General features: G+C 42.3%; 1 protein-coding gene across 1 annotated transcript; it reads right to left on the bottom strand.

Annotated features, from left to right (window-relative positions):
• Positions 1-237: 237 nt before the first annotated feature.
• Positions 238-23,099, bottom strand: LOC133465627 (probable ATP-dependent RNA helicase DDX17). Its single transcript, XM_061748623.1, has 13 exons — positions 22,729-23,099; positions 22,412-22,571; positions 22,207-22,303; positions 14,045-14,178; positions 12,522-12,587; positions 12,271-12,412; positions 10,947-11,107; positions 10,646-10,818; positions 10,458-10,568; positions 10,305-10,366; positions 7,879-7,938; positions 4,458-4,691; positions 238-1,730 (listed from the first exon to the last, which is right to left on the bottom strand). Exons 1-13 carry the CDS (start codon positions 22,776-22,778, stop codon positions 1,165-1,167), a joined length of 2,016 nt encoding a protein of 671 aa, XP_061604607.1. The 5' UTR covers positions 22,779-23,099; the 3' UTR covers positions 238-1,164.
• Between the last annotated feature and the right edge of the window lie 144 nt (positions 23,100-23,243).

A 23,243-nucleotide genomic window follows, 5' to 3' on the forward strand; every position in this document is an offset into this window, starting at 1 on the left:
TGCTTTTTATTTTGACGGAAACGTCATTTATAAAAGAGTTATTTTCATACCCACTGTCATCATAATATAAAAATAACACTCATTGGGTTGTATCAGCATTTAGCTTTCATTTAGCAGTCAATTTGGTATTATTCAAAACGAGCAAGTTCAGGCACTATGTTGAAATAAGTTTACTCTCTCCACACAAACATGTAAAGCTACCACTGCATATGACAAAGTGATATGGTTTCCACAGAGCATAACACAACCAAGATCTTTAATTGGTGACAAAAATCCATCAGGAAAGGATCAACATCACTGCTACAAAAGTTTGACCACACAGGCAAATCATAAAACCTCTCAAAAATTAATAAACACAAAGTGGTCAAAGAGAAAATCTTAAAATGCTAAATGAAACACTACAAAGTAATAATGTTAAGGAAGCCATGGAACTATGATTTAATCTGCTCAAAATACATGAATTGTTCCAATGCCTTGAACAAACTAAACGCCAACAATGCAATCTGCACCTAACTTGTAGTCACTGTCAGGAAAATAAAAAAACATTTGTACAAACAGGTTCAAAAGTTTCAGACAACAAAATACTCACTACTACAGTTTAAATACAGCCATCTGGCATGTTCGAACAGTATACAACGCTAAATCTACGTACCAGTATATTGTACAAAACACACTTTCCGATTTATTAGGTACATCTACAAATAATACAGTGAACCCTCATGGGCTAACAGCGAAAATTCATGAGCAATGAATGCCCTCCCCCACAAGATGGAAGCAAATGATTACTTTCATCGAAATGAAGCTCCTCAACTCACTTCAAATTGTTTCCTCGGCACCAAGATGCAACCAGGTTGCGACTACGCAATACAGTTGTTGTGAATAGGTGAGTTTTTCAGGGAATAACGGAGGATAGGTTCCCCTAAAAAAAGATGTAGATAGTATAAATACACTACTTTTAAGACGTTGGTCGAGGTTTATGAGGCCAGCTATATTAAGAAATCTTGCAAAGTCAAATTTTCCATTTCTATTGGCAGATTTCATTCCTCTATCCCCTTGCTTTTAAAGTTTTTGCAGTTCAGCCCGGTTTATCTTTCTTGAACCTAATAAATCAACAGGAAGGTGGACAGACTGGCTCATAATTAAGTGTCAGTAAGTGGGTGTGGTTTACTTCCTACCAGGAGGAGGAGGAGGAGGAGGAGGAGGTGGAGGTGGAGGTGGCGGCGGTGGGGGTGGTGGTTGAGCAAACTGGAAGGTTGAGTGCCCCATCAGGCCCATCACGGGCTGGGGCGGGTTGAACTGCTGGGCCATTAGAGGTTGGGGGCCTGACAAGGAGGGTGGGACTGGTCCCACTTCGCCTCCCACGGGTGCAGAACCGCCCCTGGGACAGCTGTACTGGCTAGTACTACTGCTGCTGTTACTACTACCCTTCTGGTACGAGCTCGAGCTAGAGCTGGAGCTGGAGCCATAGCTGCGTCCTCCATTCCTGCTGCTGCGATCCCTGTAAGACGAGGAAGAGGATGAGGAGGACAGGCGGTCCCCATCCCGGCTGCTCGAGCCTCGACTGTCACGGGCGTCACGGGCGTCACGGCTGTAGCTGCTGCTGCTCCCACGGCCATCTTTGGCACTGCTGCTGCCTCCCCCAACTGAGCGCATTCGCCGGTCACACTCGTCTTGATACATCAGGTTGGGATTGTTGGAAGTGGAGCTTCCTCGGAAACGGGGACGGCCACCTCAGAGAAGGAAGAAATATTGCTCATATTATAGTTAGTGTGATTTATTTAGTTATTTTGTAAATTCCATATTCTTGACCAGATTTGTACTGTAAAAACTGGTTGCTTTTTCCATTTTCTTTGTGACACATACTGTAATGACTCACAAAAAGTTTCAGGGTGAACGATGAACCTAAAAATACGCTATAACGTTTGCAGGTGAAATTCTTTTTACCTTACCTTCTTTCAACTTTTGAATTCACATATCCATCTGTGCAATGTTTCAGTATTTTACAAGGAGATGAATAGCAAAACTCCCAACAGGTGCTTGATCCATGAATCGAACAATACATTTCCAAAGGTGTCCACTTTGCATTTCTGTCACTCTTCCAGTCTCTGTGTATCTCTGTTGCAACCTGCTGATGATGCTCTTGTGACCCTCTTAGGTCAGTGAAGAGCCTTGTTTAAATACCAATTCTAATAAAACCAGGAAATGTATTGGTCAATTCATGGATCAAACACCAAACATCTCGTTGTTCGAGAACAGCAAGTACAGTGAACCCTCGCTACTTCGCAGTTCGACTATCGCGGATTCACGACTTCGCGGATTTTTTACACTGCAATTTTGCATGCTGTTTTTTACAGCGCACGAACCGGCATTCTATTCTGCGTCCTGATTGGCTCCTGTACTGTAGACCAATTTGAATCCATCTCCTCCGTGCCATCTCTCCTGTACAGCACAGAATGCGTTCGGCTTGCTAAATTTAAATTAGTGTTCAATTGCTAGCAGTGTGACTCTAAAGTGCCTCCCGTTTGCAAGTTTTCTCGCAGACATAACAAACAATGTCGACGAAACGTGCTGCACCGACAAGGGCACCTGTGGTCATACCCAAAAGGCAAAGGAAGGTGCTAACTATCAAAGGTGGCATGTCTGTTTAACAATCCTCTCGCCCAGAAGAAAAAAAGAAGATGCCTGAGGAATCGAGGAAAAGTGTGCTGATGCCCATTTTTAAGAACAAAGGTGATGTGCAGAGCTATGGGAACTATAGAGGAATAAAGTTGATGAGCCACACAATGAAGTTATGGGAAAGAGTAGTGGAGGCTAGACTCAGGACAGAAGTGAGTATTTGCGAGCAACAGTATGGTTTCATGCCTAGAAAGAGTACCACAGATGCATTATTTGCCTTGAGGATGTTGATGGAAAAGTACAGAGAAGGTCAGAAGGAGCTACATTGTGTCTTTGTAGATTTAGAGAAAACCTAGGACAGAGTACCCAGAGAGGAACTGTGGTAATGCATGCGGAAGTCTGGAGTGGCAGAGAAGTATGTTAGAATAATACAGGACATGTACGAGGGCAGCAGAACAGCGGTGAGGTGTGCTGTATGTGTGACAGAGGAATTTAAGGTGGAGGTGGGACTGCATCAGGGATCAGCCCTGAGCCCCTTCCTGTTTGCAGTGGTGATGGATAGGCTGACAGATGAGGTTAGACTGGAAGCAGGGAGCAGCTGGAGGAACAGTTAGAAAAGATGGAGGCATGCACTGGAAAGAAGAGGAATGAAGATTAGCCGAAGTAAGACAGAATATATGTCCATGAATGAGAGGGGTGGAGAGGGAAGAGTGAGGCTACAGGGAGAAGAGATAGTGAGGGTGGAGGACTTTAAATACTTGGGGTCAACAGTCCTGAGGAATGGTGAGTGTGATCAGGAAGTGAAGAAACGGGTCCAAGCAGGTTGGAACGGGTGGAAGAAGGTGTCAGGTGTGTTATGTGACAGAAGAGTCTCTGCTAGGATGAAGGGCAAAGTTTATAAAACAGTGGTGAGGCCAGCCATGATGTATGGATTAGAGACAGTGGCACTGAAGAGAAAACAGGAAGCAGACTTGGAGGTGGCGGAAATGAAGATGTTGAGGTTCGCTCTCGGAGTGACCAGGTTGGATAAAATTAGAAATGAGCTCATCAGAGGGACAGCAAAGGTTAGATGTTTTGGAGACAAAGTAAGAGAGAGCAGACTTCGATGGTTTGGACACATCCAGAGGAGAAATAGTGAGTATATTGGTAGAAGGATGATGAGGATGGAGCTGCCAGGCAAGAGAGCTCAAGGAAGACCAAAGATAAAGTTGATGGATGTAGTGAGGGAAGACATGAGGGCAGTTGGTGTTAGATAGAAGGAAGCAGGAGATAGGCTTACATGGAAAAGGATGACACGCTGTGGTGACCCCTAACGGGACAAGCGAACAGTGCTTTGTAGCCCTGACAACAGCCCTCCCACCTCATGCATATTCATTCCTGCACGATGAAAAGTTGAACACTATTCTTTTCAAGGACAAGGACCATGGAAATATCATGGAAATATTATGTGCAATACAAGCCCCTGACATTTTTATTTCCTCTAACAGCAACACTACCAACACCAACAGCCCTTTTATAACCACCCCCAAGGGACAGAGACGCTCCACACTTAAAACATTTTAACTGAAGAAGTCTTTTGATTAAAAGTGACACATCAACAAACAAAAGTCCAATCCCTTTGATTGAACCTTTGCGGATAACCATTCACACTCACACCTATACTGTAGATAATTCAGTCTTTAATTTATCTAACATGCATGTCTTTGGAATGTGGGAGGAAGTCAGAGTACCCACAGAAAACCCACGTAAGCACAGGGAGAACATGTAAACTCCACACAGGCAGGCTGCTTGGCAATTGAAGGTAACTCACATAATATGCTAGAAAAGAACGCATGCCTTACCTCCGCCTCCTCCACGTCCAGTGTCAACCAGCTGCAGCAGTTTGGGATTGATGGCCTGTCTGGCCTCCTCCAGAACCCTGATCAGATCACGAGCCTGACGGAGGTTACCAGGAGTAAAAAAAGTGTACGCAGTCCCTTTGTTATTGCTGCGGGCCGTGCGTCCGATCCGATGGATGTAGTCCTCCGAGGAATTGGGGTAGTCATAGTTGATGACAAACTTTACATCTTCCACATCTTTGGACATTCGGGGCAATATTTAGGGGTTGAATAGGATCAGTTTGATGGGAGAAGTTGGGGAAGAGGAAAACAAAAATAATAGTCAGAAAAAAAATACTATCTGCATTGAACATTAGAAATGTCCCACTTTTGAGAAACTCACACTCTTTAGTATCCACTTACCTGTCACTTTTGTACGGCATACAATTAGCATATCACAACACTTAGTACGAGTCAGGACTATGACATATATAAAATAAATATATCATTTGGTTTCATTACACCCCTGCTAAGGCTATAAAAATTGGATCAGCACAACATTGTACACTTTCATAGATACCCATCTCCTGTACAAACCCTCATGTTGTCCATTAGATTCATGCATTAGGCTAAAAAGTCTTGCAATATTAAGACAACCCCCTCCAAAAATGTTCTGGAGAAATGTATTTTGTAATTTTAGCGCAATACTGCTCAGTATAGGAGCAACATAATTGCCTTAGTGGAGGTCAACTTGAATTTAAAAGGGGATTTTAGCTGTTTAAACCGATTACCGTACTGACAAGAATTTGAATTAATTGTAGGGGCAAATGATTTGTGGTCTGTTTCTCATTACAGAAGACAAAGGGCTCAGAAGACTGATTGGAGGAAGCATCATGATGAAGGCTGGAGGAGAAAAAGGGGAAGAGGAGTGGCGGTATGCCTGTGAATATTCTCATACATCCACGTCATTTCACTCTCAGGGCATCGAATCAATTACTACAGTCCAGTTGCGATCAATTCAATGCCCTGAGAAGGGGTAACGGGGTACTCACCTTGTTTCAGAGATATAATGATCGTCTATAAGGTATAGTGATGGTCTATAAGGTTACTACCTTTCCACCAACCCCTCTCCATTGCTGGGAGGTCAGCAGCATAGGGGGAGAACGTGCAGGACAAAAGCAGTCCCACCTCCCGCTGCTCACCACAACCCTCCCACTTCAACAAATGAGAGAATACAGACACAGACATTGTGACAATCTTAGCCTCTCTATGTCACCCCAGCCTGGTGGACAGGAAGGATCGTTACTGGATTCTCACTAGGGGCGCACTGCCAGATGTTAACTGCTGGCAAGCGGTATTGAGATGTGGGGTGGGTGGACAAGTACATTTGACAGGCTTTGGGGATAGTTGATTGGCATACCATGTCCCGATTTCCTCTCATGCCACTTTCACCGAGTGTGCTATCCACGAGCCCCAGTAACAAGAAACAGACACGAAGGAACACGTGTCAAATTCAAGGCCCGCAGGCCAGATGTGGCCCTCCATGGCATTTTGTGGCTCGCAAAAGCCTGCCACAATTCCCTTCACTCATATTCAAAACAAACAAAATTATGGCAATTATGTATGATGGGTTGATTATTAGGGTTCCTGCACAGAGCATATTAGGTGGGAGGGGTATTAGAGGGACAAGTAGTGCAACTGCCTCACACTCTAGCCACATGCCTACTTTCGTCCCTTACAAAAACATAGAACAGCTCAGTTTCTAGCTAGGTGATTTTTTAAAAAACTAGCACGTTACGAACGCCACTTCCGGCTCCATTTAAATTGCCTCTCCAAGGGCTCTTCAAATGGAGCCAAAGCAATAACAAATACCATTATTACTGTATTTACAGCATCATAAGTGACACTTACATTACTGTTACACTTGTCAGCATCCTTAATTTCATAAAAGCTATTGCATTTTCCTGCTGTTTCATTTTAAATGTCATTAAATCTATTCCATTTATATTTGCATTTTGTTTCCTGACCGTACCCAATGTGAACTGAAACATGAACTAAAAACCAAAAGGTACCGATCGAACCATGAATTTTGGCTTATCGTTACACCCCTAATGTTTACACAATTATGTGGTTTCACCGTTACAACCAACCCCATGAGGACAACCATAACGGCGATATGGCCTGCGATGAAAACAATTTTGATGCCCCTACACTAAGGGAAAGCTCCGGGGATGGCTCTGAAAGTGGGCCCTCTCAGTAGAGTCCTGCATGCGCAGGTGACTTGTTGACAAATGGGACTTGTCAGCACTGGTCTGATTTGATGGATAAGAAGAAGAATGGTTATATAAGTCTATAGGGCTACAAGGACCGTGGTGGAGGTAAATATAGAGTCTGACAATGAATGAAAGCAAACAACAAAGACGTACAAAGACACTAAACAGGTTGAAGAAGAGAGTGAAAGAGTGGATGAAGATGAGAGGTTGAGTTTATGTGTGAAAGAGGAATTAGAAGGAGTGGAAGGAAGAGCGACAAACAATTACAGAGAGGTGACTCCTCCAGGCCAGGACTCCTGCCAGCCAGGACCAGACATGACGTCCGCAGAGGGAGAGGCCGGCCGCCACAGCCAGTGGTGGTGTGTGTGGTGGTGGTGGGGGGCCTGGGGGGTGTCAGGGGCTGAATCGTTGGGGGGGGCGCAGCCTGCAGCACAGCCGTCCACGGGCAACTTTGGCTGCGATCCACCCTCAGCTCAGGATGAGTCGCTCTTCTCGTGACGCACCACAGTGTCTCTTAGTATCAGTGGCACCAATTGAGAGCTGATTATTCTGTTACAGACATGCTTGGTTGACGGTTGTGGCTCCTCCAATCAGTGTGGTGCGCCACTTGGACGATGGCGTGGCTGAGGGGAGCCCACCCTGACAGCCCAGCAGCCCCCCATGCTCGCCCCTCCTTCCGTGCCCCCTCCCCAGTCAGCCAGGCAGTCGGTGTCCTGGCAAGGCGGGGAGAGAGCATTGTGTGCTTTGTGGGCTCGGAGATGGCTGTGCGGGACTGATTAATCAGGCCGTCTCTCTCCCAAAAGTCGGCTTTCGATTAGTCATGCCTAGGTCCGGCTGCAGGCTCCCGAGGGCCTGTATACTTCTAGTTGGCAGAAGAGAGACTTGGAAACAAACAAAGAAAAGAAAATGAAAAGAAAACAAATGAACACAGAATTAGGTTAAAGGTCGATCTGCATTACTAGCCTCACCTCTTACATATACCTTACATTCATCATTAAAGGTCTTCACTTCACTATTCTGTAAATATGATTTGCTTCATAGATGCACACTGATCTGAGAAGCATCATATGTTTGTCAAAGAAGAGAGCTCTATGTGCTACTGCCTTACTCTTATCTATACAAATCAAATGTTTGTGTGTCGTTCGACTGACATTTTAGCACTCAGGACATACCCAAACCACGGGAAGCCACATCAGTTGCGATGAGGATTGGAGCTTTTCCACTGCGGAACTCTAAAACACAAAGAAAAGATGATTCAGGGTCTAGAATAAACTTGGCGATTCATTGACCACACCTTTAGGTATGTCTGCACATTGGAACGTCTTAAAAATAAAAAAATATTAATAAAAGACTATTGTCCAGAACCAATTTAAGCCACAAAGAACCATTTGACCACTGTCCATGTTTACTGCACTGACATTTACAGACGCGCTGTTCGGCCAGTGAAAAACATTGCCAAAAGCAACAGAGCACTATTACAACCCCAATTTCAATGAAGTTGGGACGTTGTGTTAAACATAAATAAAACAGAATACAATGATTTGCAAATCATGTTCAACATATATTTAATTGAATACACTACAAAGACATTTAATGTTCAAACTGATAAAGTTTATGTTTTTAGCAAATAATCCTTAACTTAGAATTTTATGGCTGCAACACGTTGCAAAAAAGCTGGGACAGGGTCATGTTTACCACTGTGTTACATCACCTTTTCTTTTAACAACATTCAATAAACCTTTGGGAACTGAGGACACTAATTGTTGAAGCTTTGTAGGTGGAATTCTTTCCCATTCTTGCTTGATGCACAGCTTCCGCTGTTCAACAGTCCGGGGTCTCCGTTGTCGTATTTTACGCTTCATAATGTTCCACACATTTTCAATGGGAGACAGGTCTGGACTGCAGGCCGCCCACTCTAGTACCCACACTCTTTTACTACGAAGCCACGCTGTTGTAACACGTGCAGAATGTGGTTTGGCATTGTCTTGCTGAAATAAGCACCATGAAAAAGACGTTGGATGGCAGCATATGTTTCTCCAAAACCTGTATGTTCCTTTCAGCATTAATGGTAACTTCACAGATGTGTAAGTTACCCATGCCATTGGCACTTACACAGCCGCATACCATCACAGATTCTGGCTTTTAAACTTTGTGTCCATAACAGTCCGGATGGTTCTTTTCCTCTTTGGCCCGGAGGACACGATGTCCACAATTTCAAAAACAATTTGAAATGTGGACTCGTCGGACCACAGAACACTTTTCCACTTTGCATCGGTCCATCTTAGATGAGCTCGGGCCCAGAGAAGCCGGCGGCATTTCTGGGTGTTGATAAATGGCTTTTGCTTTGTATAGTAGAGTTTCAAGTTGCAGATGTAGCACCAAACTGTATTTACTGACATTGGTTTTCTGAAGTGTTCCTGAGCCCATGTGGTGATATCCTTTACACATTGATGTCGTTTTTTGATGCAGTGCCGCCTGAGGGATCGAAGGTCACGGGGATTCGATGTTGGTTTTCGGCCTTGCCGCTTACATGCAGTGATTTCTCCAGATTCTCTGAACCTTTTGATGATATTATGGACCGAAGATGATGAAATCCCTAAACTCCTTGCAATTGTATGTTGAGGAACATTGTCCTTAAACTGTTCGACTATTTTCTCACCCACTTGTTCACAAAGAGGTGAACCTCACCCCATCTTTGCTTGTGAATGACTGAGCAATTCAGGGAAGCTCCTTTTTTACCCAATCATGGCACCCACCTGTTCCCAATTAGCCTGTTCACCTCTGCGATGTTCCATACAGGTGTTTGATGAGCATTCCTCAACTTTCTCAGTCTTTTTTGCCACCTGTCCAAGCTTTTTTTGGAATGTGTTGCAGCCATAAAATTCTATGTTAATGATTATTTGCTAAAAACAATAAGGTTTAACAGTTTGAACATTAAATATCTTGTCTTTGTAGTGTATTCAATTAAATATAGGCTGAACATGATTTGCAAATCATTGTATTCTGTTTTTATTTATGTTTACCACAACGTCTCAACTTCATTGGAATTGGGGTTGTAGATGTGTCTGCGATTGGCTGGCGACCAGTTCAGGGTGTACCCTGCCTCTCGCCCAAAGATATCTGGGATAGGCTCCAGCACGCTCGCGACACGAGTGAGGATAAGCGGAACGGAATATGAATGAATGAATATTAGATGTGTAATATACATAAATTGTATGATTGAGCTGAATGGTAGTTAGCAGGATTTTTTTAATCCTAATATGGTAATTGCTCAGGCCCTAATGCTAAATGCAAATGCTTATCGTTTAGCAAAGGCAATTTTTGTTCTCCCAAATTTCAAACCATACACTCTGTACCAAAATATGTAGTATAAGGATCAAGTCCAGCCCTCATAAATGACAATAAAATGCATGTAAGTAGTAAAATAATAATAATAATAATAATAATAATGCGTTTGGGGGGACGTTGTTTTTGGCGGGACAGTGGGGTGGAGGGGGGTGGGGGGTTACTCTGCTTAATATCTATAGGACCATCGATTCTAAACATATTTCATTGTGACAAGCCTACTATATTGTGACTGTTAGTGTGTTTGTTGTACCTGATAAAACCCAATCTCTCTCTGGCTGGCTCTTGTCACCATGAATGCACATTGCTGGCCACCTACAAAACAAAGCAGCAATCTACGTCAAAAGACAGCTCTGTGACATCATTGATAGCTCCTCAAACTGTAACAGCATCTTCCTCAGCTCACCCATCACGTCTCATCCTACGTGTGAGGTCATCACATCGCTTCTTGGTCTCGACAAAGATGATAGTCTTGTTCTCTTTCTCAGCCATGATCTCCTCCATCAGCTGTATCAACCTAAAGTAAAAAAAAAAAAAAAAGTATGATTAAAAAAACAACATGCAAACAGGTCTGCTATGTGAGCAGTATCTTACTTGTTGTCCTTTTCACTATCCATGCACACGTCAACTATTTGAAGGATGTTGTGGTTCGCACTGAGCTCAAGAGCGCCAACATTGATCTGCACGTAGTCTTTAAGGAAGTCTTCAGCCAGCTGACGTACATCTTTTGGCCAGGTGGCACTCCACATCAGCGTCTGTCTATCCGGCTAGACATGCACAAATACAGTTACATCTCAAGAAGCTCAAATTTTGATTTGAGTGCTTTTTAAAACTTCATGAAACAGGACATAGCTATCTTTCCCATTTGTGGGACTGAGTTTATTATTGGCATTACCCTGATCTGGTCCACAATTTTGCGAATCTGGGGTTCAAATCCCATGTCCAGCATGCGGTCAGCTTCATCCAGAACTAAATATGTGCATCGCCGCAGGTTGGTCTTCCCTGACTCAAGAAAGTCAATCAGACGCCCTGGAGTGGCGATGCAGATTTCAACCCCTGTGAGGGAGAAATAGATAAATATAAAGGCTTCTTTGTACTCGTGCGGGCGGTGACCGCGCTGTCGTCACTGCAGCTATCCCCCGCGCAGTTTGCCTTTACACTCGAGCGCAACCCATGCGCGCTGTTTTGAAAATGTCCTCCAGTTGTCCTGCAAGTCGGGGTGTCGCTACAGCTAGGAGACCAGAGTGGACTTTCCTCTGTATTTTATGGCCATTTCCGGTAGCCATTTTTACTTTCCTTTCCGGAAAGGAACAAAGCAACAACAATGGCGACCGTGGAACAGTGTCTGCTAGAACAAATGGACCTAAATGACCAGACGGTACATTTAATTATACTCCAAAAAGAAGGCAGCGGCGTAGGTGGTATGTGGAACCAAGCGGAAAGCTGAGTAAGTCATCACAGCATGTGACTAAAACGGACCAATCACGAGAGATGATCTTCACGTCATTCTGCGCGCGGCGACAATTTGTGCCGTGTGTGCGTCAAGTGCCGCATAGGGGCCGCATGGCCCTATGCGTCGGTCACGTGATATAATGCGGGCACTGTTGGCCGTGCGGGAGTATAAAGAGGCTTTAAGACTATGGAAACTAGATAGTTGGACGGTGCAATGAATTTAGAAATGTTCATGTCTATAAATTCAGAAAAGGCGCTTTCTCTGAAGAGAACATTCATGAGAACAGGGACATCAAACTCATTTTTGTCACAGGCCAAAGCATAGTTATGATTTCCCTTGGAGGGCCATTATCACTGTGAACCCATATAAATGTATAATCGCTTCATATCATTACATATAAACACCACATTGATGGATAACTAGTTTTAAAATCAGAAGCCAGTAAAAGTTGTTAGTTCAACTATTATTTATTTGAAAAGGGGCATTGGTAACAAAAAAAAAAGGCTGATATAATATCTCAACGTAATTAAAAGTGAAGACAATTTGCAATTTTGGCATTGAACATGAAGTCGACATACATGATTTGCTTTCGCGGGCCACATAAGATGATATCTGGCCCCCAGGCCTTGAGTTTGACACCAATGCTTTAGACCATTCAATGAGAATACAGTACAAGCAAAGTAAAAGTAAATAGCTGTTCAAGTTGTATTTCTTTAGACATAGTAGCTAAACAGTACAATAATAATTAATGGTCAATAGTGAATACCTCTCTCGAGATCGCGGATCTGGGGTCCTTTGGGAGCACCCCCATACACACAAGTGGTTTTGATACGAGATGATTTCCCATAGTCGTACGCCACCTGCTGGACCTGCTGTGCCAGTTCTCTTGTGGGGGCCAGAACTAAACACTATAGAGTATGAAAAACATGCCATAAAGAAGACCCACTATCAAATTGTGTTATAAATATGCAGCACGTGACTCTCAGCAATATTTATATTCCAATTCTCTTTACGTACAATGGGTCCATCTCCACGCTCCAGGTAGGGCTGATGATTGATGTGCACAATGGCTGGCAGCAGATACTGTGGACGAACAAAAGGGAATTGATTTTATTACTATGAACAGCATTCAAATGAATAATTCTGAGGATTTGTGTAGTTTTAATCAGCATTCGTTGGGCATTCCTGCACAATCTAATGTGATCCTATTCAAGACTTACAGTTCTTTCATTAACATGCTTATTATTGTATTGGTTATGGTTTGCAGTTGTGTGGAAGGATTTAGTGCCTAAAAGGATTTAGTGCCTAAAAATGGTGTGGTGTGGAGGTGGTTGGGCTAAAAGAGATCAGATATAAAGCAGAATACAATCATTTGTAAATTATGCTGAAAACTGTTACCTCCAAAGGTGGAAATAGGACCAATATTTCACCACCTAAAGCTAAAACACACAGCTGAATATAAGCAGGCTATGAAGACACGTGAGGAGGACAAGTAAACACCTTGTGTGGCTCAGTGTAAAAGTCAACAAATGTTTAACCAAGCATTGCTGGAGCACTCCCTAGCTGCACTCCTTACGATTTAGAAACAACCATTCATTCATTCATCTTCCGTTCCGCTTATCCCCACTACGGTCGCGGGCGTGCTGGAGCCTATCCCAGCTATCTTCGGGCGAGAGGAGGAGTACACCTGAACTGGTCGCCAGCCAATCGCAGGGCACATATAAACAAACAACCATTCACACTCACATTCACACCCAAGGGCAATTTAGAATCTTCAATCAACCTACCAAGCATGTTTTTGAGACCTGGGAGGAAACCGGAGTACCCGGAGAAAACCCACACAGGCACAGGGAGAACATGCAAACTCCACTCAGGAGAGGCCGGGATTTGAACCCTGGTCCTCAGAACTGTGAGGCGGATGTGCTAACCAGTCGCCCACCGTGCCGCTAAAAAACAACCCAAAAAATAAATAAATAAATAATACTAAATAAATAAATACAAATTTTAAAAAGGCAGGATATTACCGAAGCGGTGACATATATAGCTTAGCCAAAGACATCATGCCAATTAAGACTGTACAAAGGGAGGGTTTTAAACAAAAAAGTTGGACTTATGGAATCTACAAGAACACCAACAGATGTATCACAACAGACAACGGGTCCAATGTTGTCAAAGCCATCTCCCTCAATAAATGGACCAGACTTGTCATGCTTTAGACATCGTCTCCACACCGCTATTGGCAGGTTTCATGTACATTTAAAATACTGCATTATATTTATGTATTAATATTTTATTATTTACTTCAACTTTAAATATTGTGATAGAATTTTGAGGCTTTATATGCTGGCAACCAGTTCAGGCTGTACCCCGCCTCTCGCCCGAAGTCAGCTGAGATGGCGCCAGCAGACCCGCGACCCTAGTCAGGATAAGCAGTTAAGAGAATGGATGGATGGGTCACCCACCCCAAGTGGCCAGTGAGTATATAAACAAAAGGCATTTCCAATTTACCATGTGTTCTTAGGGTTAAAGATGTGTCTCACCGACAGGGTCTTCCCTGAGCCGGTCTGTGCAATTCCCACCATGTCTCTCCCACTGAGGGCGAGAGGGAATCCTTGAGCCTGAATGGCTGTTGGCTCCTTGAAGTTTTGCTGCACCAAGACATCCATTACATATTCTAAATGGGAGAAGAGAACAAACAAATGTATTAAGTGAAGAAGACACCCAAGACGTTTGCATTTGTTTTGTGTATTTTTTTGTGGTAACGTAGATCATCAGCAGTGCTGGGAAGTAACAGAGTACGAATACTTATTTAGTGTAGATTTTTCATATACAGTGTCGATACGTGAGTATTTCTTTCTGGGGACTTTTTATTTTTACTCCGGACATTTGAAAACTTTTACCTGTACTTTCTATCCTTACTTTGTCAAAATACGCTTGCTACTGTATTCAACCTTTGAAGTTGATGACACATTGTACAACCCCAATTCCAATGAAGTTGGGACGTTGTGTTAAACATAAATAAAAACAGAATACAATGATTTGCAAATCATGTTCAAACTATATTTAATTGAATACGCGACAAAGACAAGATATTCAATGTTCAAACTGATAAACTTGATTGTTTTTAGCAAATAATCTTAACTTAAACTAAACTTAGACGTTCCAAAAAAGCTGGGACAGTTTGGGCTGGGATGTTTACCACTGTGTTACATCACCTATTCTTTTAACAACATTCAATAAACCTTTGGGAACTGAGGACACTAATTGTTGAAGCTTTGTAGGTGGAATTCTTTCCCATTCTAGCTTGATGTACAGCTTCAGCTGGTCAACAGTCCGGGGTCTCTGTTGTTGTATTTTACGCTTCATAATGCGCCACACATTTTCAATGGGAGACAGGTCTGGACTGCAGGCAGACCAGTCGAGTACCCGCACTCTTTTACAACGAAGCCACGCTGTTGTAACGTGCAGAATGTTGTTTGGCATTGTCTGAAATAAGCAGGGGCGTCCATGAAAAAGATGTTTCTCCAAAACCTGTATGTACTTTTCAGCATTAATGGTGCCTTCACAGATGTGTAAGTTACCCATGCCATTGGCACTAACACAGCCCCATACCATCACAGATGCTGTTTTTTTAACTTTGCGTCCTAACAGTCCGGATGGTTCTTTTTCTCTTTGGCCCGGAGGACACGACGTCCACAATTTCCAAAAACAATTTGAAATGTGGACTCGTCGGACCACAGAACACTTTTCCATTTTGCTTCAGTCCATCTTAGATGAGCTCGGGCCCAGAGAAGCCAACAGCGTTGCAATTGTACGTCGAGGAACATTGTCCTTAAACTGTCCGACTATTTTCTCATGCGCTTGTTCACAAAGAGGTGAACCTCGCCCCATCTTGGCTTGTGAATGATTGAGCAATTCAGGGAAGCTCCTTTTTTACCCAATCATGGCACCCACCTGTTCCCAATTAGCCTGTTCACCTGTGGGATGTTCCAAACAGGTGTTTGAAGAGCATTCCACAACTTTCTCAGTCTCTTTTGCCACCTGTCCAAGCTTTTTTTGGAACGTGTTGCAGCCATAAAATTCTATGTTAATGATTATTTGCTAAAAACAATAAGGTTTAACAGTTTGAACATTAAATATCTTGTCTTTATAGTGTATTCAATTAAATATAGGTTGATCATGACTTGCAAATCATTATATTCTGTTTTTATTTATGTTTAACACGTCCCAACTTCATTGGAATTGGGGTTGTTTTTAAAAAAAAAAAATAATAGAGTGGGCGGCACGGTGGACGACTGGTTACAGTTCTGAGGACCGGGGTTCAATCCCCGGCCCCGCCTGTGTGGAGTTTGCATGTTCTCCCCGTGCCTGTGTGGGTTTTCTCGGGCACACCCGTGTTCCTCCCACATCCCAAAAACATGCATGGTAGGTTAATTGACAACTCTAAATTGCCCGTAGGTGTGAATGTGAGTGTGAATGGTTGTTGTTTGTATGTGCCCTGCGATTGGCTGGCAATCAGTTCAGGGCGTACCCCGCCTCCTGCCCGATGATAGCTGGGATAGGCTCCAGCGCCCCCGCGACCCTAGTGAGGAGAAGCGGCTCAGAAAATGGATGGATGGATGGAATAATGAGAGAAATAGAGAGGAATTGAGTCAACCAGGTTTGAGATCTTGATTGATTGAGATCTTCAGGTCTCGTAAGGTGGACAAAACAGGGAAAGTAGCAACAAGGAAGGTGGAACCAGGGAGCATTAACAACAATAGGGGCTTTTCCACCAATCAGCCCATGAACTTTTGAGTTCCTGGTAGAAAAAGGTTCTTGTGGTGTGTGCTATGTGGTTTGTGTTTCCATCGCACTTATTAGTTCATGGTAGCTTAAGCAAATGAGGCTGATGGTGCTCATTACTGAAACCTACTATATCTACAAAAATGCGGTATTTCAAGCTTTCAATGTCTTATTTTATATCTTAATCTAAATTTGAAATATTTTTGATACCTGTAAAACATAACCCTTTATCCAATTAGAATGGATTCTCATTTGCAATGCCAACCTGGCTGCAGACAGTCTTTGAAGTAGGGAGTTTTATATACAGGTACATTTCAATAAATTAGAATATCCATCCAACCATCCATCCATCCATTTTCTGAGCCGCTTCTCCTCACTAGGGTCGCGGGATGCTGGAGCCTATCCCAGCTATCATCGGGCAGGAGGCGGGGTACACCCTGAACTGGTTGCCAGCCAATCGCAGTAAATTAGAATATATTTATTCAATTTTATTGAAATGACAAACCTAAATGGATTGTGAAATAGAACCTTCCAGAGGACCATAGATGTGATTTATCAGCTGGAAAATGCATTACAGACATGAACCTGAAGCCTTACACAGTTCCACTACAAATTTGAGAACAATAACTCACATCTATAACCATCGGCAGGCTTCTACATTTAATTATTTATTCAAAAAGAAGTTTTTCTAATGTCTTGGCATTCAGGCTATTACATTTTTCTTCATGTTCATGAAAGTTCTCCACCTTTAGAGAACAACCGCTCACATTCCTTTTATAGACCTTTTATTCACCACGTGCTATAATGTAATATTTAACTTGTTACAATATCACATTTTACAGTGTGTATATATATTTCCTTTTATTTTGCTTTGTTTTACTCTGCTGTCTGCAACCAGGTTGGCATTAAATGAAAAAAAAAAGACATGACTTAATTGACAGCTCTTAGTTTGTAAATACAGCAGTGTGAAGTATTTGGTATATGTAAATGTGTATGCATGAAAAAAAAAAAAACAGACTACATTGCAAATATTTATTTGTGAACGAAAGATTTTTTTTTTTTTTTCCCAGTGACTGACTGGATTGTACCAAGGAAGACACACACGCCCGCGAAGGCTCGGTCCTCCGGTGCTTAGCAGGACCAAGTTGGCCAGCGGTGGACCTTGCCAGCAGCAGATCTCGCCACTGAGCCCGTGGCAAACCTCCCGGCGGCGGACTTCGCCAGAGAGTCCGACACCGCGGCTTATCGCTGCTTCAGCTTGGTAAGCACAGTTTGTTCTGCCTGGTCCTTGTCCACCAAGTGCGGCTTTTGTAACCCTTTCCAGACCGATAGATATCAATTGCTTTATTTCTCGACTGTTCAGGAATTTCTTTGGATCGTATCATTTTGTTGCAGAAACACACACATATATATATATATATATATATATATATATATATATATAAATAAATGAGGGGAAAAAAATATCCAGAAAATCACATTGTCTGATTTTTAAAGAATTCCTTACAAAATTATGGTGGAAAATAAGTCTTTGGTCAACAACAAAAGTTTCTCTCAATACTTTGCTATATGCCCTAATTTTTTGTGTATAATGCGCACCCATGTATAATACGCACCCCAAATTGACCTCAAAATTCTGGAAAACCTCCTACCCATGTATAATGCATTTTTACATGGCATGCTTTTGCTACTACTCATATGATCAAAACAAAATTTGTTTGTTAGTTTTTTTTCAAATATTTATTAACTTGCTCTTATTTTGAAATTCACAGCCCAACTTTTATTTAGTAAATTAAAAAACACAGTTGTGCTCATGTTTGATTACCCAGGGAGAATTTGTAAGATGGGTACAATTCTTTAAAGAAAACATGAAAGGCCACGCGAAACATTTACTTTTATTTTAATGGGTTTCAAATTAATCTGTCAAGCATTTCAGAAAAGCATTGTTATTAAACAGAACATAACCATAAAGAAATGAATGATGGTTGTTCAGTCAGTCATATTGTAAAAATTTAATAAATAAATAAAAAATTCACAAATTCTGCCAGGGTATGTAAACTTATGAGCACAACTTTACATATTATGCAGTCATACGTACCCCTGTCATATTGGAGTGAAAGTGTAGGCTACACCTTTTTCATAACCTCTAGGTGGCGGTGGCATATTGGAAGGAAAGTGTACAAGAATTAAAGTGTACATCTTTTTCATAACCTCTAAATGGCGGCATACATTTAGAAAATGTGAAAGTTTTTTTCAATTTTCCCCTATATAATGCACACTATTGACTTTTGACAATTTTTGGGGGGGAAAAAATGCGCATTATACACGAGAAATTACAATACCCTTTGTTGGCAATGACAGAAGTCAAATGTTTTCTGCAAGTCTTCACAAGGTTTTCACATACTGTTTCTGGTATTTTCGCCCATTACTCCATCCAGATCTCCTCTCGAGCGGTGATGTTTTGGGGCTGTCACTGGGCAACACAGACTTTCAACTCCCTCCAAATATTTTCTATGGGGTTGAAATCTGGAGACTGGGTAGGCAACTCCAGGACCTTGAAATACTTCTTATGAAGCCACTCCTTCATTGCCCGGGCGGTGTGTTTGGGATCATTGTCATGCTGAAAGACCCAGCCACGTTTCATCTACAATGCCCTTGCTTATGGAAGGAGGTTTTCACTCAAAATCTCACACATACACATTCATGGCCCCATTCATTCTTTCCTTTACACGGATAAGTCGTCCTGGTCCCTTTGCAGAAAAACACCCCCAAAGCATGATGTTTCTACCCCCATGCTTCGCAGTAGGTATGATGTTATTTGGATGCAACTCAGCATTCTTTCTCCTCCAAACACGACAAGTTGAGTTTTTACCAAAAAGTTCTATTTTGGTTTCATATGACATTCTCCCAATCCTCTTCTGGATCATCCAAATGCTCTCTAGAAAATATCAGACAGGCCTGGACATGTACTGGCTTAACCAGGGGGACACGTCTGGCACTCCAGGATTTGAGTCCCTGGCGGTGTACTGTGTTACTGATGGTAGCCTTTGCTACTGTGGTCCCAGTTCTCTGCAGGTCATTCACTAGGTCCCCCCGTGTGGTTCTGGGATTTTTGTTCACCGTTCTTGTGATCATTTTGACAACACGGGCTGAGATCCTGCGTTGAGCCCCAGATCGATGGAGATTATCAATGGTCTTGTATGTCTTCCATTTTCTAATAATTGCTCCCACAGTTGATTTCTTCACACCAAACTGCTTACCTGTTGCAGATTCAGTCTTCCCAGCCTGGTGCAGGTCTACAATTTTGTTTCTGGTGTCCTTTGACAGCTCTTTGGTCTTGGCCATAGTGGAGTTTGGAGTGTGACTGTTTGAGGTTGTGGACAGGTGTCTTTTATACTGATGACGAGTTCAAACAGGTGCCATTAATACGGGTAATGAGTGGAGGAAGAAGTTGAAGAAGTTACAGGTCTGTGAGAACCAGAAACCTTGCTTGTTTGTAGGTGACCAAATATTTATTTTCCACTATAATTTTCTAACAAAAAAAATACAATAAAATAATAATAATAAAAATGAAAAAAAAAAAATCAGACAATGTGATTTTGTCTCTGATAGGTGAGGTATACCTATGATGGAAATTACATGCCTCTCTCATCTTTTTAAGTGGAGAACTTGCACAATTGGTGGTTGACTAAATACTTTTTTGCCTCACTGTATATATGACACACACATACAGTGGCTGAAATAAGTATTTAACACGTCATCATTTCCATCCATGCATCCATCCATCCATTTTCTGAGCCGCTTCTCCTCACTAGGGTCGCAGGCGTGCTGGAGCCTATCCCAGCTGTCATCGGGCAGGAGGCGGGGTACACCCTGAACTGGTTGCCAGCCAATCGCAGGGCACATACAAACAAACAACCATTCGCACTCACAGTCACACCTACGGGCAATTTAGAGTCTCCAATTAATGCATGTTTTTGGGATGTGGGAGGAAACCGGAGTGCCCGGAGAAAACCCATGCAGGCACGGGGAGAACATGCAAACTCCACACAGGCGGGGCCGGGGATTGAACCCTGGTCCTCAGAACTGTGAGGCTGACGCTCTAACCAGTCGTCCACCGTGCCGCACGTCATCATTTCTCTCACTAAATATACTTCCAAAGGTGCTATTGACCTGAAAATTTCACATTCACAAAATATGGGAACAACCCAAGTAATCCATACATACAAAGAAAGTAGAACAAATTAGCACAGAAATTAAGTTGTGTAAAAATGTGAAATGACACAGGGAAAAAAAGTATTGAACACATGAAGAAATGGCGGTGCAAAAAGGCAAGGAAAGCCAAGACAACACCTAAAATCTATCAATAATCAAAAGCAATCCAGCTCCTTGTCAGTGCAAATGTGTATCAGCTGGTTCAGTCCTAATTGATGGCCTACAAAAAAGGTCTCATTGCCAAGGTGTGAGTCAAGACACATCTCATGATGGGTAAGAGCAGAGAGCTGTCACAAGGCCATGCCAAACGAATTGTTGCAAAACATAACGATGGCATTGGTTACAGCCGCATAGCTAAGCTTCTGAACGTTCCAGTGAGCACAGTTGGGGCCATAATACCTAAGTGGAAAGCCAATCATACCACCATAAATTTGCCTCGATCAGGTGCTCCAAGCAAGATTTCTGAGAGTGGATTAGCACGTAAATTTGTCACAAGGAAAACAGTGAGCAATGTACTCCGCCACCATGGCCTGTATGCACACTCACCACGCAAGACCCCATTGCTGAAAAAAAAAAAAAAAAAAACACCATGTCAAAGCTCATTTAAAGTTTGCTGAACAACATTTGTACAAACTAGTTTAATACTGGGAGAATATAGTCTGGTCAGATGAGTGCAAAATTGAACTGCTTGGATGCCACAATGCACACCACGTCTGGACGAGAAATGGCACTGCACATCACCCTAAAAACACCATACCAACAGTGAAGTTCAGAGGTGGAAACATGGTAAACATGGTACTGGTAAACTTCACATTATAGACAGAAGGATGAATGGGCAAATGTACAGAGACATTCTTGACAAAAATCTGCTGCCACCTATGAGAATGATGAAAATGAAACGAGGGTGGACATTTCAGCCGGATAATGATCAAAACATACTGCCAAGGAAACTCTCAATTGGTTTCAAAGAAAAAAAAATAAAGCTGCAAGAATGGCCCAGCCAATCACCTGACTTCAATCCAATCGGAAATCTATGGAAAGAACTGAAACGCAAAGTCCATAAAAGAAGCCCACGAAACCTTTAAGATTTGAAGACTGTGTGGAGGAATGGGCCAAAATCACACCAGAGCAATGCATGCAACTAGTTTCTCCATAAAGGATGCATCTTGAAGCTCTCATTACAAACAAAGGCTTTTGTACAAAGTATTAAATAAATACCAGTTGGCGTGTTCAATACTTTGCCCTGTGTCATTTCACATTATTACACACAATTTAACTTCTGATCTTATTTGTTCTACTTTCTTTTGATGTATGGATCATCTGGTGAAGTTTTCACATCAATAGCACCTTTGGAAATATATTTAATATATTTTAGAAAAATGCTGACGTAAAAGTACGTATTTCAGCCGCTGTGTGTGTATCACTATCACTATGCGTTTGCCTGGCGACCAGAAGGTACACCACGCCTTCTTACCCCAAACGTGGAAGTGTTGCGTGCATAGAATCTAATTTTAATTTTATACTTATGTACATTTCAGATTATACTTTTTTTGTTTTACATTTACTTAAGTACATGACTTGAATCAGTCTACTTTTACCAGCCTTTGTTTTGTTTTAAACACACACAAGTATCTGTACTACTTCTACTGTACATAAGTACAAAGTGTGAGTACATGTCTGAATCACGTTTGCAGATGCTTACGAGGAAACTTAGCTTGATGGAAGCCAGTGACGGGCTTTGGGCAGCCTGAACCTCGAATAGTTATTTCTTTCTTCCTTCTGTACTCCTCAATGTCATACTGAGAGGGAAAAACAAGAGTGTCAGAATCCACACAGTGGCGCTGTGGTTTAAGAAACTCAACACAAAATGATCACCATATTAAATTAAAAGAATGAAACAAACATACCTGACTCATGCGCTGTACTTCCGGATGCTCCTTGTAAAAGTTCTTCTCAAATTTGGGAAGTTCCTCCAGATCCCATCTTTTCTTCCGTAAACGCTCACCAGGACTGCCGAATTTTTTAATTGATGCTGGGCCGCCTCTGCTGGACCCGAAACGAGGGCTTCTGCAACATGATGACAGTACCACTTTACTGATAGGTATCGGGCTACAAAAACTAGATTTCTGCTTTTCGTGGCACTAGTCTCAAGTGTGGAGTGTACATAAACAAATGAATTGCAGTTAGCTTTCAAGCTAACATGGATTTTACTATATTTTCTTACCCTCTGTCACGACCACGGTCTCGATCTCGGTCTGCGTAAGAGCCTCTCATTTTAAGACTCTCGCCTCCTTTGAGGGATAAATACGTTTTCTCAGATTTTTTAGGTTTCGTTCGCTTTCCCCCGTTTTCAGGCCTGAAAGCTACACTCCGACGCGTTTACTAGTTCGGGAAAAACACGCTCAACGTGTAATGCTGCTTGCGTGGACTGTGACGTCCTTACAGATTCCTGATGAATGGAAACAAAACAATATACGATATATATATAAGATATAATATATCTTTGATGATACAAGACGTTCACACTGCTGTTAAATTGCAGATAATAGCTATGTAGTTAGCTTAGCAATTCGGCTGGGAGCGGAAGCCACGTTGATTGGCTGCTTGGTGTCGACTGGACCCGCCCCAGAATAAGATTGACACGTTTGTTATTTTCTACGCAACAACGTTTTTGTAAACCAAAAGTTATTTTGTAAAGGATCTAAAACCAAGCACATTTGAGTTAAAGTACTTAATATA

Source organism: Phyllopteryx taeniolatus, chromosome 16, assembly GCF_024500385.1.
Source record: "Phyllopteryx taeniolatus isolate TA_2022b chromosome 16, UOR_Ptae_1.2, whole genome shotgun sequence".
Taxonomy (NCBI): domain Eukaryota; kingdom Metazoa; phylum Chordata; class Actinopteri; order Syngnathiformes; family Syngnathidae; genus Phyllopteryx; species Phyllopteryx taeniolatus.

What these genes read in the sequence shown, in the direction of transcription:
- LOC133465627 (XM_061748623.1), bottom strand. Translation starts at nt 22,778, where the DNA reads ATGAGAGGCTCTTACGCAGACCGAGATCGAGACCGTGGTCGTGACAGA. An exon ending in GACCGTGGTCGTGACAGAGG is followed by an intron (nt 22,572 to 22,728) that starts GTAAGAAAATAT and finishes ATCATGTTGCAG; the next exon opens with AAGCCCTCGTTTCGGGTCCA. An exon ending in GATAGTGAAAAGGACAACAA is followed by an intron (nt 10,569 to 10,645) that starts GTAAGATACTGC and finishes TTTTTACTTTAG; the next exon opens with GTTGATACAGCTGATGGAGG.